This window comes from Dicentrarchus labrax, unplaced genomic scaffold (assembly GCF_905237075.1).
Source record: "Dicentrarchus labrax unplaced genomic scaffold, dlabrax2021, whole genome shotgun sequence".
Taxonomy (NCBI): domain Eukaryota; kingdom Metazoa; phylum Chordata; class Actinopteri; family Moronidae; genus Dicentrarchus; species Dicentrarchus labrax.
In genome coordinates, this window is record NW_026136709.1 from 2,759,840 (window position 1) to 2,776,775 (window position 16,936).

General features: G+C 38.1%; 1 protein-coding gene across 4 annotated transcripts in view; it reads right to left on the reverse strand.

The window, feature by feature from the left end:
* The window catches only part of LOC127369146 (E3 ubiquitin-protein ligase HECW1), an 86,105-nt gene that overhangs the window by 43,765 nt on the left and 25,404 nt on the right, over positions 1 to 16,936 (reverse strand). For all 4 annotated transcript variants that reach the window (XM_051410218.1, XM_051410216.1, XM_051410219.1 and 1 more), the window contains 2 exons: positions 9,377 to 9,452; positions 6,513 to 6,682 (listed from right to left, as the gene is read on the reverse strand). In XM_051410218.1, coding sequence (XP_051266178.1) covers positions 6,513 to 6,682; positions 9,377 to 9,452 — 246 coding nt within the window. The remainder of the gene's footprint in view (positions 1 to 6,512; positions 6,683 to 9,376; positions 9,453 to 16,936) is intronic.

Genomic DNA, 16,936 nt, shown 5'->3' on the forward strand with positions numbered 1-16,936 from the left:
ATACTCTTTTTAGTCTAGTCAAGTTTCAGTCGACTAAAAGTCTGAATTTAATCTTATTTTAGTCAGAATTATCCATGACTATTTTCGTCTAGTTTTAGTCGACGAAAACTGATGACATTTTAGTCTAGTTTTAGTCAATGTAAATTGTATTTTAGTCTCTTTTTAGTAATGCAATTCTATTTAACCCCGTTAATACATTACAACTACCTAGTATAGTACAGACAAAACCAACATTTTCTTTAAGTCACCCATTTCCCAAGTCAAACAAGGTTATCTTATTATTATATTATTGTTACCTTATAGACTCAAGAATACATTCAATTCCAGACACGGAAGACGCTCTGATTTGAATTTACAACATATGTATTTTACATGTAACATGTAAGAAGTACACACACATACATTTAAATTAAATAAATAAAATAGCTTCAAATGACAATGCCAGAAAGAATTGACATTACATTCAAGTTTAACTTAAAGAGAAACAAGGTGCTTGAATGCTCAAGCTACAATAACATAATAAAAAAGTGCAAATAAAATGTGTGTGTCTGTGACTAGTGTTAACGGACCGCAGCTATAATGAATATCATTCAAATATCATAATCAAATAATGAATAATAAAGGTTCGTTGATGACTATTTTAAGTCATAATTTTCGTTGACGAAACCAACACGAGCCACCACTGTATTACAGATCCTTTGCCTCTATTCCTTCCTGACTTGACTTTACAGGAAAAATAACTTTATTCAAATGTCAGAGTTACTGAGCAACATACAACAACAGGACCAGAAGAGATGAGGAAATCACCATACATGTTTCTACCCTGAGGATTACAGCTACTGAATTATTATAGGGTGCACAGGCTAGTAAGATCAGCTCTCCATCGGGGCCCAGTGACATTATCACTACCCTACTGTGACTAACCGAGCTGGGGTCTGTTGTGATAAAAGATATTGTTGGTCTCAGATGTAAAAATGTAGATAACAGGACTTCATTTCAGCACCACACGCCACCCATACAGCAGCATGAGCTATAGCGTGGCACAGAACGAGACACTCCTATTTGCATGCCTCTCGCCACATGAAAGGTATTGATCCTTACACACTAATAAAGGTCACTTTCATTGAGCTGTACATTGGACTTATAGGTATGTTATTATACCTACATTATATTTATAATGGTAAATGGACTTATCAGGTAACATTACCTTGACACACTATGTAAATATGACCCATCACGCAGAACCTTAATGTCCACTGTAACTTACAACTGTTGTACATATTTTCTTGATGTATTTGTATATTATTAACAAGTATTAACAATTGTTTCACTACTCTTTCTCACTTTCTCTCCTCTCTTTTCATATCCATGACTCTGATTATCACATCTTTATAACCAGTCCCTCCAGAAAAACGCGATTATGCGATCGCATAATTCAATGCATAATCAGCCAAAGTCCACATATTCATGCGGGGGCTGCATTTTTTCAAATACGCCGCACTTTCGCCGCATAAATTGTCGATTTCCGTGAGAAATACGCGGGGCTTGCATGATTGTTTATGAAGTGTTTATTAAGGTCTGAAATAAAACAAGATGAGAACTTAAATATTCCCAGCACTTTCTGTGATGTAGTATGCTTGCTTATCATAGGAAGTAATAAGAAATGACTCTTTACATTACGGTAGTAGCCTAGTGACAACAGGGTGTTGGGGGAATCACTTTTTTCCCTCTTTTTCATCAAACCGCAGTTTTTGCAAGTTCCCGCAATTTTTTGCAAGTTCCCGCAATTTTTGAAAGTTCACGCAATTTCATTGCATAAAATTGCATAAATATGCCGCAGATTTCATCGCATTTTTTAAGAAAACGTCCCGCATAATCAAGGATTATTGCCCGCAATAATCACAAAAAAAAACCGCCGCATTTTTCTGGAGGGACTGAATAACTATCTTCCTGAGACTTCATTGTCTGGATCTGAGGAATATCATTGCAAGATCTTAAATTCATTAAAATACTTTTGGCATTTCCATTATGTTTGGACAAAAACGGACAATGTTAAGATGAAATTCAGGCATCCACTGATTAATTTTGACTTGTTGTTATTACCATCCAGACCGCCAGTCAATTGCAAACATAACCATGAGTGCAGCTTATTGTAAAGTTATGTGATTCCCAGACACAAAACTCACTGGGACAACTGCTAGAGGGTGACTGCCACCCAACCAGCCAGCGCAGCTTTCCTGAATTAGGCTTTTGCTAAATCTAGATGTGATATTGATAGAAGTTCGATTTAAAAAACTGCAGCTATTTTCATTTAGGCATGCCGTACTATCATAAGGAGGCTGGCCACAACTTTATTATAGACTATTATGGACTATTACCTATGTCCAAATTAAAAAGCTTCTTAACCATATTTTAGACAAAAGATGATCCAATCCATCTTGCCAGGCTTCAATCTATGCGTTTTTGCCTGCCACATTTCTCCAAGTGGAGACTGACTGTTTTTTGCATTGTGCTGATTAGATCAGCCCCCTAGTTATTGAAGTGTCCTACAAGTCACAGGTATCAGTTTATCACAAATCAAATTTCTTGAAAAGAATTAAGCAAGTTACAGTCAATTTTGTAGTGGAGTCTGAATCTCTCAGCATTCATAACTATCTGTGTTTCTATTTCCATGGCGGGCGCTAGGTGCAGTTTGTTAATCAACAATGGCTCTGACATAGGTTAGCAGCGTAGATCCTGGTAGCATCAGTTTTCTCCCGACTGGCTTCAGTAAGGGTTATATGGTTAGTTGATCTGATTAGTTAGACAGATGGTTCATCCAATCACTAGCCAAGTATGTTTTGAAAGAGCTTCCAACAGTGACTTTCCAGATGGTTCTGTGTAACTACCATCCAGCACAGTTGCTTTTAGGCTAGAGAAAAGTGAAACTCAGCTGATCATTATCGTCAACAAACAACCACACTATAGTGAGATCCTGCACACTAGAAGTACAGTAAATAGCATTAATCAAGGTCAACATTGATCTAATATAATGGCAAATGAAGATAAATATAACCCTACAGTCATTATTAAAAAGCTTTATAGCATCACTATTTATAGAACATATCTTAAGTTTTCAATCCATAGAAAGTACTTTCCACTATTAAGTTATCACTGGACCATTCTTGTCATGGTTTATTTTTTAGAGGTTCTAATAATATGTCATCATTTATTTTATTACATAATGACACAGAATTGTCTCTTTAATCTGCACAGTACTGGACTGCAGTATGGGAAGTATGCTGACTGAGCTAGCATGCTATGGAGAGCCATTAGAGTTACACAGTACATTACTGCCAAGCAAACCGAGCTCCACTCAACATGGGAGCTGTTTGGAAAAGGAAAGTGGCTTTGAGCTGAGTGGATGCTGCCAAGAGGGACTCTGCATTAAATCAATTGTATGGAGTCTCCTGAGGGACATAATGAAAGGTAGAGACTGTGCTGTGTAGCATTCGGAGAAAGACACTGCAGTTAGACAGAAAAAAAAGCTCTAGATTATTTTATGCACAAAGCATTGAGTCATTTCTAGCATCACCTGTCCATTTTATCAGTCCCTCCCATGTCACACTATATCTGACCAACCGGAAATTACAAAATTACAAAACAAAATTACACAAAATGCGGTTCACTTATACGTTTAATACTATAAAATAAAGTAATAGTAACTCCTGGACCACAAACAACACAAATGATTAACTGCAGTACACCCTGAAAAAAATCATCAGCCAAAGTAAAGGTGGCTTATTGGAGCCAATGGCTGTGTATAACTCACTGTAGAACTCCCAACTTAGGTTTGTATGCCTGTAAGGCTCAGTTCCTAAAAATATGAGCACCTTATCTGTTGATTCTCAAGTTGACTGAATCAGGAGCCTATAGGTAAACACTGACCTTGATTTTTGTCAATCAATGTCTGAAGACATATTATGAAAAAATCTTATTTTCTAAAAGTTTTAATGGAAATTGAATCAAATCACTACAGAGGAACATCTAGCGGTTATGTAAGTGGTATTGTTGTGTAGGATTTTTCACTGACAAGTTAGCCAAAATGACTTTATAAGGTGATAATCTGTTAGTGCTGTGTGTCTGTCAGCTTCTTTCAAAGCCCTTGTGCCCCAAAAAATCCGCACAACTTTGTGGTTTGCAGCCATCTGAATACAGTTCAGCCTTCCCAGCGAATAGAAGAAACTACTGTAACCAGGAAACTTGAAAGGCTTTACCTAGAGCCAGTGTTTGATTTGTCCGTCCACACCAGCCACTTCTAATCTGTGCTCTGCAGTGCCTGTGGTTCACAATCCCACTCTAATTCACCAGGGCATGAAATCTTTCTCATATCTGACTGCAATCGTAGACTGAGAGAGAAACATCTAAGAAGCAGTTCAGGTGTTTTTTTAATCAACTCAATAAATGAACACTCTTGATGACTGTAATGCCCCATTTACTGGCATTAGAAAAAACAGCTCAGAATTATGCTGAACAAAAAAAGACACCTTCCTACAAAATTATTTAGTTTATTTGTATGGTCTTGAGTAATTACTCGGCATGAATGACAGTGACCCTCAATGACACTTATAATGATGTACTGGAAAGTCTGGGGGGACACTTTATTAGGCTACATGACAAAAGCTGACATTACTGATATTACCTTAAATGCCATTCTCATGACATTGAGCTTAAACCATTAACCATTAGTTTTAAGTAGAAAGATCTTTCAGGAAATGAACCAAGATGATTGTAATAAAGTGGTATTGACACAGGAGTACAGGACATTACAATAAATTAATGGAATAAATTAATCCTAATAATGATGCACACAGGAAGGCTGGCCACATCTGTCATTAATCTCAAATTAGCATCATTTCAGTTATGTGTGTTCTCTTATACTGAAAATGAAAACAAGTTAAAATGTTTTAAGAATGTTCATTCTTTGCATGTGGAATACAGGTTACTGACAGTTTAAACAGTCGCAATAATCTTTTATTCCATTTATCAGCAGTACTTTTGGTGTTTAATATATTATTTTTTTATCTTGCCTCTGAGCTGGGTTTTGAAAGTGACACGTCAGGTTAAATCAGATAATTTTTTTGGTTCTGTTAAAAATAATTAATGAATTTATTCATGTTTAATATCCAAAAGAAATTATTTTGGTGATTGATCAACATAAAATCTGGTATAACAGTAGAAAAATGTATTGGATTTCATTTATTTACAAAAGTTATTCCTTTGGCAAATTTTTATTTTTGTACAATGTTTATTTGTTAAGTAATTCCTCCATATATTATATAAATGTTACTTTAAGCCTATTTACTAATGCTGCTAATCTGCTGCATCCATAACAGGATTTATGGGTGATGAACTTTCCAGAAATGTATGGTTTTCCAAGAAAAATCCCTACAAGCAAAAATCAATTGGCTGATCTTGTTTCTGCAAAGTAAACATGATTTTCATGGATTACATTGATCCTCTTACTCTACTACTGAAACCTAAAGAAGCACACGATCATCCCTTTGTGTGCTGTGTAATCTGCTGTATGGGCTTTATGTTGAAAATTTTAGGGCATTGTTTCTCCTTCAAAAATCCTTTAAATAACAATCTTATATTGATTCAACTGCTCTCGAAAAATGAATACTATATTTGTAATAACCATCGTTTGTGTTCCATCCATGCACAAAAACATCTATAATGGGGTTTCTAAAACGTTTTTAATATTCTTAAACATCTAACTGTAGCAATTATTGTTTGGACTGACTGAATTAATCTACAATCCCACTAAAAATTAGACCACAAGCTACAACAAGACAAGAAAACATGCATGCAGCATGTAGGCTGTTGACCAGTCTGTTGTATTACTGCAGAGTACAGTGACATTGACAGTGAAAAATCACAGACTGGTAAAGATACCTTTCATGTTACTGTTGAGTTAGATTAACTTTGTGTACAACTTTACACAGCAAATGTGCTGGTGAATGTGGTGAGTGCTTTAAAGAATTACATGTGAGATGAAAATAAGACTAAAATATCACAAATAACTTAAACTAGAAGCTTAAACTAATTAAACTAAAATGTGACTACAAAATGTGATTCATCTGAACATTTTTGGCAAAAGACTGAAACAGGTGTCAAAAAGAACACTGCACTGTTTTCATATGTCCTTTCAAAGTCAGAAACAATTCATAAATACAGTTTAGAGAACACACATTTTCTACCATCCATCCTTCAACCAAACTGAATCCTAACCTTCTCTTTTCATCCTGGGAAACAGTACTTTGTTCAAAGTGAAACTGTCTCCATTTGCTCAGGTTAGCTGAGGGGATTGCATTTGGCACAGCCAAGAACACAGATGAGACAAGGAAAAGTATGAATACAGATAATGTAGTTTAATCAGTTTACATGGCTAAATATAGCTTGGAAATCTATCAACACATGTGAGAGAGCGAAGTATACTGCTGTGTATGTGTATGAGAGTCTGTGTGTACCTCTGTGCTCCATTGTGGGTTGACCGTGTTGCAGACCACTCTGGAGCGTTTCTCCTGGCCGTGGTGTGGCAGTGAAGGGAAGATGCTGTGCTTTCCAGGCTGGATGGAGAGCTTCAGGTAGGGGTCGGGATTGAAAAACATACCCTTCTTCAAACCAACTGCTTGGAGGTCTGAGAGAGGGGGACAAAGAAGCACACAAAAATGTTTGCCCTCTGTTGTGGCACATATTTGTGCTTCACTGTATTTCCAGTCACAGTTACAGAGTAAGAACAAGAGTCACATGAAACAATCCTGATAAAACGTGTGACAGTGAAGAAGAGTCCAAATCAGCAGCTGCAACAGAGAAGGAGCTGCAGGTGTGTCTGCGGCTGCAGGACAGCAGATCTTCAGAGAGGAGACGTGGCACAGGCTGGGGCTAGCAGTTAGTGTGTTTTTCTTTACATTTGAATTATTATTGATTTTTGGTTGTAAATGAAAAGTAACAGTTAGCAGGTAGGAGCTTAGTTGTAAAGGGCTCTTGTGTGTGGCTGCATATGCTTCGTCTAGTAGCTGGGTAGTTTTTGTCCGAATACCATGGGCTTCTTTTCATAGACAAGATTACTGGAAAATATTATCATGACTGAAGGACATCATAACAGCTTTACTGGCATGCTGTTGCCATAGAGATCTGTGTGTCACTGTTAATGAGTGCATTATGGGAAGAAGAGGTTTGTGTAAAAGGTCGCTGAAATTGCTGTAATATTCCAAGGTTGGTTTGTCTTTGGTTGTTTGGGATTGACATTGAATTTCAAGTGGTGTGGTTATAACTTGAGATGTACAGGCAGACAGAGGTGATATGTGATGTAAGAAAATATGATAAGTGATGTAAGACAGATGTGCAGCAGACTCAAGTAGGACAGAGCGCACACACTACAAACAAGTATTTAATCTGGTCATGCAGAATAAGTCAATTGAGCTTGATGACATTTCACATAAACAGAATTATGCACAGTGCAAGAGAATAAAATGGGACTAAAGAGCCGCATGCAAATGTTTCTGCTAGAAGAGCGGGTGAAAGAAGTACAATATCTCCACTGACTGAAAGAAACATTTCATGGCAGCTTAACACTATGAACAACTAACAGCAAGATCTTTATTCATGCAACTGGTGTCAAGAGATTTACTCCAAAAACCAACCGAAGCCCGCTGCAGTAACATAGTTAACCAGGGGCGAAGCCAGATGTTGTAAACATTCTGGGTTTAGCCCAAAGATCGTTTCCCCATTAACAGAAACCTTACGCAGTATTTTTCAAGCCAGTTGAGATGATAGAATGCCTAAAAAATCTGTATAACATTTGAGATAAATGATAGCTGAACAGGAAAACAAACTATCCTGTGGAGCCGACATCCTATTTTGTATCTAACTGTTTTCCAACTGTCTTCATCAAACCAGAACACAACTAATATTGAGGATGACTCATTTTCACTCTTGCCACCTAAAAAGAGGCAGTTTTCTTATTTTATTATTAAGTTACATAACATAGGTAGGGTAGGAACTTGTTGTCAACAAATATATGTTTTGAAATTAGAAAAAAATCAGGAAACAACCCGTTTTCCATTTTGTTTTGAAAATAAAAACAGAAAATGAAAAAAAAAAAGTATCTAAAAAAAACTTATAAATATCTATAAATGGTAGTCGGGAAACAGCTTGTTTTCAAATTTTGGAACTTTCATCTAAAAGTACTTATGAACAGGCCCAGGTCCACCAGATATATCCTTTAAAGAGCAATTTAACTACCTGTTCAGCTTATATCCAGCATTCATATCTAGATTCCCGAAACTGCTGTCAGTGGCTTTCCAACAATAGTATCTGGATTTCAACATCTGTGATGTTTAGGATAAACAATCAGAATTCTTCACACTGATGAATCATGTTGAGTTGATTCATCTTTTTTATTTTTTAATAGGGGATGTTGCCAAGATTGAGGTAAACATGACATTTTCGTATACTTAAGGAGTGTGTACATGTGTAATTTTTTGCAGATTTGCTTTTGGTCTTGAGCAGAGGTTTTCAGACTATGCCTCCCAAGTGTTAGGCTTTCTGAGAATATGATTACCCCAATGTTCATCGCAGATAAATGTCCATTTATCCTCTTAGAAACCATAAATCAAAATAGATGATCCTTTTAATTCCAGAACTTAAAAACATGATGATTTTCGCAAATTTCTTCAGGATCAAAGTAATCCAGTGATAGTTGTCTGTACATCAATGGGTATAATGATAATACAGGAAGAAATAATAGCTTATTCGGCACACTTTTAATAGAGACAATTTTCTAAAATGTAAAAGAAATTAGGTAGTGTAACTCTCTGAATCCATGGCAACATCAAACTTCCTGTTTACATCCCTCAAAACATTAGAGGAAAATGTGATTTTGTCTGAGGGGAAGCCCTTTGAAAACTACTGATATTCTGTTGTAAAAGGCAAAGAACTGCAGTTGTAATGAACACTATAGACTGTGTGTGAACGGAATCAGTTGGTAATGAAGCAACAATGTGTGTATAAATAATCTAATCAATAATATAATTCAAAAATATAATAACGAAACTCAAAAAGGTGGACTGGTGGTGATCAGTTCCAGTGTTGACACAGCATTTTGGTATTGAATGTCAAAGTTAATCAGTTGGGCTGGCATTGATTTGAGCGTACCACTTGCTTTTCGAGAGACAACACTAAAACAGACAATGATAGAGGGAGCTGCCGTTCAAGAGCAGGGTCAGATGGGGCAAACACATGTGAACACTTTGATTGAAGGGCTTTGAGCGTAGGAGTAAAGCAATACAGGAACGGATGGAAAGAAAAAAGACAGATGTGGGTATCCCACCTGACAGAGAGAAGTTAATGAGTCTCCTGTTGCCCAGTCCATGGTTGACTTCAGGACTGACCACTGGCTTTAATACCTGAGGACACAGACAGACAGGAAGAGTTAAGAACTATCCTAAAATGAAAAGAACACGAGAACGCACTCAACCCTTACTTCTCTTCTACGCCAGTGTCTGCCTCCCTTTGCTGTAAGATGAAACTTTAATGATGCCCGTGAGGAAAGTGGGTCACTGCAGCCAAATAACAGTATACAAGTAACAAACAAAGTACAACAACAGAAGGAATACAGTAAAGTATACATAAAATGTGAAAAAGCAAAAATCAATAGCAATTCAATATACTATGAATACATTTATTATTGATTGAAATATAAAATTGACAATGTGCAATCTCCAGATGTCAGGCATAACATGATTTCAAATACATGCATGTGCAGGTAGGGACAAAACATACATATTTCAACATCGCCTTTTTAAAGCTCCATTTTCAGTTAGTCTGACAGCATCCTGCAATCAATACTCAGTCTTCATTATCCTGACATTGATTCTACAGCCAGGAAGAGGAGGAGCATGGGGGATGGGGGCCAGAGGAGCTGATGGAGAGGGGAGGAAGTGGAGAAGAGTGTAAATACTGCTGTGTTGTGTCAGCTCCACATCCAGTGGAAATATCTTGCCTGACGTCCCTTACATACTGAACACAGTCCTATATGAGCAGGCAAAATCAGACACGGTGGCCAATAGGATGCTTTTTGAATTATTAAAATCACAGGGACATCATAATCTTGAGTTTCTGGATTCTTCCCTCTAGATTTGTTTCTACCTTCATAAGGACACAGCTTTTAGGATGCAACTAAAAAGAGATTCATCAGTCTTACGCAATACATGTAAATGAAAGTCCTTAGGATGGTGTTAAAGGAAAGATCACGGCATTACTAAAACCAAAAGGAGTTGATCTCTTTAGAAGCATTAATGTGCTTGAGATTAGATGGAATGAACCCAAATCAATAGAATCAGATCAATGAACCTGATTTTAAAAATATTGCACCTCATTCACAAGCATTTTCATCTTCCTAAATGAGTTTGGAACAAGACTATGGGTCTATAGCCATGCCAACAGCTCTGTGAGGCTGTAGAGGCACAGCTGTGCTTTTCAGCTAAATACCAACACCAACATGCTAACATGTGCACATTGACAATGCTAACATGCTGAGGCTAAGCAGATATAATGTTGTCTATGTTCACCAACTTTGTTTAGCATATTAGCATAGTAGCATTTGCTAATTAGTAGGGTTTGGTTTGATATTGAGCCAAATACTGGACCAGTACTACTGAATTTTACCCCTAGGTGTCAAAAGTAACTCAACTGCTCACGTCTGGAACCTGATGAGAGCCATGAATAAGACACCTTCCTACAAATGTTTCATAATAAAAGCCTTGTTAAGAAAAGAAGTGTTTCTCTACACTCAAGCCTGAGGGCTTAGTTTTGCAGGTATGTAGTATTGGATTTATTCAAATTTTGACCTGATGATGGGGCTAGAGGAAAAGTCAGAGGACCAAAAAAGTTATTACTATTCATCCTGAGGGGAACATGGTGTGCGTATATGAAAAGAAGAAAATGAGAGAACTCTGGATGCTTGAAACGTGGGCCACTGATTTGTTTTTGATCGGTTGTTTTCGTTCAGGGCCGGTGGATTTTTGCAAATACCATCAGGAGCACTAGGAGGAGCCAGAGGAACCTGATACTTTCACAGATTATCTGTCTCATACTACTGTCAGGATATAGAGAACATTAACTACTGCAGCTTTAATAGACTTTGTATCTATTAAAGTGATATTCTTATTTTTGAGGACTCTTAGAAGAACAGCACAGTTTGTTTGAAAGATATCCTAATAAAATCAAATCAAATCAAATTACTCATTAGCATAAGTCAATGTAAAAATATTCCTGATTAAGAGCAGTAACACCACAATAACATTTTGATATCAGCCGGAAATTTTGGTTTGATGGTGGTAGTCAGGGGGTCAAACATTTGAAATTATGCTCTGGGGAAACTAATATTCAAACCAAAATCACAATCTGGCCAGTGAGTTGGATGAGTTACTTTTGTTATTGAACAGGCAAACAGGCTAACAAACTGACATAAATATCCTCACTCTGGTAATAACTTGAGCAAAATTATTGAGCGTTTGTGGCATGCATTCATTCTTATTGTATAGAAAATGAAGACATTAAGTAATGTGATGTTTTTATAATACAGTGAATAAAGGAATAAAGTGAAACACTGCTGATTTGGTTAACCATCAATGCAAAAGCGGTACGACGCAGAAAGCTAAGAAGTGAAACAGAGACAGTGTAAGAACATATAAACAGCCAGTGTGTCAGTCTTCCAAAATGCTGCAGTATTTCCTCACAAAACTCTATATGAGCTCTGAATGCTTATGCAACTGACTGGGAGCAAAAAACAAAACGAACTGGCAGTGCAAACAACAAGATAAAGGGATAAAGGAAATGACAGATGTTTGGACCAATTCATTTTAATGAGATGCTAATCTGCCTTGCTGAGTACAGTCAGAGAGAAAAGTGCCAGCGTGGGTCTCCTCAATGATCCTAATCTCACAGATAAACCAAATGACAACTTCATGCGTCTGAACCACACTTACCACATAATCTACCATCCTACTGCAGGAACTAGAGAAAGACCAAATAGTCAGGCACTTTAAAAATATAAAAGGAACTGTATGAACAATTTATGAGCATCCTTCAAGTGTTGCAAGAATCTTAAATGATGTAAGAGGAGAGAGATTTTACATAATAAAAACACCCCTCCCCCACAACCATGACAAGTCTGAAAGAGACAGACTTACATTTACAAAGTGGATGCCCATCTGATTACAGGTCAGATACACCAAGGCTCCAACCTCTGTGTGAGTGTGTGTAAGGGCTGTTATTGCATCCCAGTGCAGTTAAGACAGAGAGGCTGAGTGAGCTAACTCAGTTAGAGCGATTGGACAGAGACAGTGGAGGGCAGTGTACAGGAGGTTTTTTCAGCTCAGTGTTGGTTTGTCAAAGCCATCACTTAATGTCCGTCAGTCAGCAGTAGTCATGGACCTGGTGCTATTTGAAGCACTAGAGAAAGTTCAGTCTTTTGCATACTTTTTTTTGCATACAAAAGAATAGTAGTTTATTTCCCTTTGCACCCTGCATTCGCCCCTCTCACAAAAATCCTTGCTGTCATTATCTTGGGCTGTCAGTCACAATATCAGCTGTTCTCATCAGCTGGCCTCGTCTATCCAGCGGCACAGCTACACGTCATTTGCCACTGTAGTTTTAAATGTAATTCTCTCTCTGCCTTCAGTTCATTTGCGCATTCATTCATCACTGCCCAGCCTCAGCAGAGTCTTCAGCCACCACTACCAGTGTCAGGACTCCATAGGGGGATTGATCTTACTGCTGCTGAGGGCAGACGGCCCTCCATCACAAAAATCTCAAAAAGTGCCAAAGACCTTGTCAAAACTTAATTGTCACATATCAGGTTATAATGAACAGTTATCTTTACTTCACTCACTTGGCACTCCTGATTGTAATGTTCTTCAGTGGAGATCCATGACAAAGTTCTGACACTTTAAGCAACAACTGAAATTAGGATCAATCAGTACTATCTAGGAGCTCAACTATATTGTTAAATGTGAGCCTAGCCTGACTGTACCAGGTAGTTTGTTACACAGAACCATCTGGGAAGTCTTCCTTGGAACTCTCAAAAAAATGCAGGTGATTGGATGAACCATCTGTCTATCACCATCTATCAATCAACCAATCAGATCAATGAACTGTATAACGTAGTCAAACTCTTACTGAAGTCAGTCGGGAGATAAGAGAAAACATCTTTACCATGGAGAAAAGCCTTCAGTGCCGTTCTTTGCTCTTCTTTCAATAAAGAAACTCTCTCCAATTCTGAAGCTAGCTGTGCTCACCTCTTCAGCAGCCATCATTGTTGTTTTTGAGCAAACAGTCACTTCTCACACAAGTCGTCACAAACACATAGCGTGGAACCACTCCCGTCGCTCATGCTGTAGCTGCCAGTAGTTCAGAAACACTGTGGTTTGAACACAAGCGCACTTTGCTTAAAAGAAAGGAAAAACAGAATGCTACAAAGTGCACAATTTTGTTTTAGACTCTGTGTAACTGTTTCCCCGACAGTCTTCTCATTGCTCCCCTGACTCTATAATACATCCATTATCTCTGCACACAGATCTGATGGAACCTTCCTCACATTAACACCTGAAACTAACACAATATACACATATATTTCCATCCTGTTTTCTGCATTCTTTTTCACCGTTTGAGCTTCTACCGCAACTCTTATAATTACATCATATTGTTCCACCCTCTTCTTCTGGTTTTCTGGCTGGGGAATTGGCACCACCTACAGCTTATCCTGGTAGTAGATGAAAACAAGCATTCATTTGCATTTTCTTTTGCCGATTTACTCAAAATTTGGTTTACATTTGCTGTACATTTGGATGGAAACACGGCTACTGATACTGATATTCTCACCTCACTCTGGAGAGACAGCTACAAATTTGGCAAAATCTTCCCTTAATGTTTCATTTTGTCTTGTTATCAATTAATCTATATTAGCAAAAACGTATGAAACTGATCAACAATATAGTACAAGTTACAGGCTACATTCAATTAGATAGCATAAAATTCAGTTTTTTAAGCAAATATCAACCCACTGTGTTTTATCATATATCGTATTACACTTAAGTCCAACAGTTAACAGATCCTGAATGGTAGAGTGTTTAAATGACGCATTTCTTGTTTGTGACCAATGCAATCTGGCATATGTCTCTCTCAAGAGGCTGCAAGAAAACAAAGGAAGATGTCACAAGCGTATGTGTAAGTAAAAGAGAAAGATGTGGACAGAGTGAATATTTAAGGTTACCCAGGCTATCCAGCTGAGCCTTGTCCTCCTCCCGCTCCTTCTCTCAGGGTGACTGGGAGACAGCAGTCCCAGCTGGAGACACATGCCGTCCATCACACACATATAAAAACAATCGCTGTGTGTTCTCTGTCTGCAGCGTCTGACAGCTCTGACCGGCTACAGTGAACAGCAGGCATATCCCCCTCCACTGCTCTCCCTCCTTCAGTCTCCTTCTTGTTTGGCCCTCCAGGAGGTTTGACCCGGTGCTTTCCACTCCTCGCCTGAGCTCCAAAAACCTGAATGACTTACCTGGAGTGGACTCTCTTCTGCTATCTCTACTCCTCCCTCCCTCCCTGTCTCTCTTCCTATGACGGTTATTTTTATTCCTTTGTCCTCAGGAAGCAAGTGCAGATCAAGTTCTGGGTCCATCAGCATTTCCAGAGGCCCACACCAGCAGAATGGGATGGTAAACACTGAAATCCAATCAGCTGGACACCCTCTTGATAACAGGGTCTGACTGATATAGACTTTAGAAGGACATTAACTATATCAGTATGCTGAAGATTTTCACATGGCAATTTTTCATGTGACCACTAACCAATTCTAGCTTGAAGCCAGCCAAGATGGATTCTTGTGTGAATCCATCTTGGCTAGAGTCCAGCTGCCTCACAAAGTTAGTTCACGCGCGATGTCTATCAATGGAGGAACATATTGTGAGCTGCTGCATTCCTTTGCAGTTTATCAAATGTTACCTTATGTGCTGTTTTCTAACAATCCTTTGTGTCTGATTGTTAACTGATCATGTTCATAGTAGATGCATTATGAGCTACTGTAGCAGCTCAAAGTGTTGATACCTTTAAACATAAACTTAAATGAAACCTCTTTAGCCTGGTTTCAGATGCCAGGTATGTTTTCTGGCCATTATTTATTGTAACTGATCATGTATTTAGTTGTATTCACGTTTTCCTCTTAGTATTTGTGGTGGGAAAGAGGATTTATGCAGAAAGCGGGACCTTTACTATCATGTGTGAACACATTGAGGTGTTTTAAAGGAAGTTTTTAGCTCTATCACTAGCTCAATATGATTATGTTGCATCCTCTTGTTTGTTTTTCTTCTAGTTCAATATATTCATTTTAATTGAAGTAGAAAATGCTATTATTATCATGATTGGCTGCTAATGTTTGACAAGCACTGCATAAAGAGAAGGTGATTAACAGTACACTACATCACATTACCTGTGGGAGTTATTGATTCATCTAACACAGATGGGCACTTCCCACAGCAACCAGGATGGTTGTGACCAAAGCCACAATGACATCAACAGCCTTTTCATTTTCATGTAAAAGGTTATTAATGTCAACTAATGGTGGTGCTTACTCTCTCTGCAAATCAACTATAGCTCTTTACTTGCACTGACATCACATCTTATTTGTAGAATCAGTTCACCCAAGGTCAATAAAAAGTGAACTGATGGCGACCTTCATGTATCTTGCAATACGTCAATAGAGAGTAAATAGCAGCTCCAAACTTAGTCCTGTTATTTGTTTATACATTTAGACTTCTCAAATATGTAGTTTTAACATTTCTGTACGCAAAAATATTTTAGAAATTTTATTTGTAAGGGGAACAAAACACAGATGGACTTCATAACAGTAATGACGGCCAAGTTCCATTAAAGGTCTCTTCCAGACATTAAGATGTGAAAACATCCTTCTAGTGTCAAACTCTGCACATACAGCATTCAAACAGAACACTGTAGGAACAAGAAAAAACACTGATTTCTGACTGGAGTGAACCAGCAAACATAATAGCAGGACCTCCCACTGAGTAGAAAGCAGCTATCATTAATACACATGTTAGTTTCCTGCCATGTCAAACAGTCCATTCCTTTTGCTGATTCTCTAATGCTAACAGGGATTGCTGACGCGAATCCCTCCACCACCTCCTGCTTGTGTCACTGAAGCTATAGCATTGTTATCTTGCTAAGCTCTATGTTCACGTATATTTCTGTATACCTGATGCTGTATCCTAAGGGTTAGGGGGATTAGGTCTCAGCAAGATCCTCACTGCTGCTCAGATTATATGAAAGCTCCCTCAGAGAGGCTTTTTCCACCAAATTGATCTGTATAACCTCTCTGACTAAATATACTCTTTGGCCTTTATTGTAGAGTTGTACTCCACCCTAAAACCTTTTTTTTTTAGCTGTAAACTGAACTATATGACTATACTGTGATCAAACACGTCATTGCTGCTGTTAGAATTGAAATTATTATCAAATTTATGAAAATCTGCATTTTGTGGGTTAAAAATGGCTCAACACGCCCTCTATTGTTTGCCCTGTATGTTTTAAGACAAGAGCTAAGAAAGAGTCGACTCTACATCAGAACATTTCTATAAAAATAGTGTTAAGGGCCTCTAATCAGAGGAGGGCGGCCCACCTCCCCCAGCCTCCACTTTGAACCCGCTGCGATCATTTTTAAATGTACACTGATGGAAGCGCACCAGTCATAGGACTTTATGCTAGCTGTCGCTATCCCTCTACCTAGTGTTTTTATATTCTGGCACTGTGGACTTTAGACACTGTAGCAAAACCACCTGACTGCAGTGTTCACCCTGATCCCACACACTGACAGCCC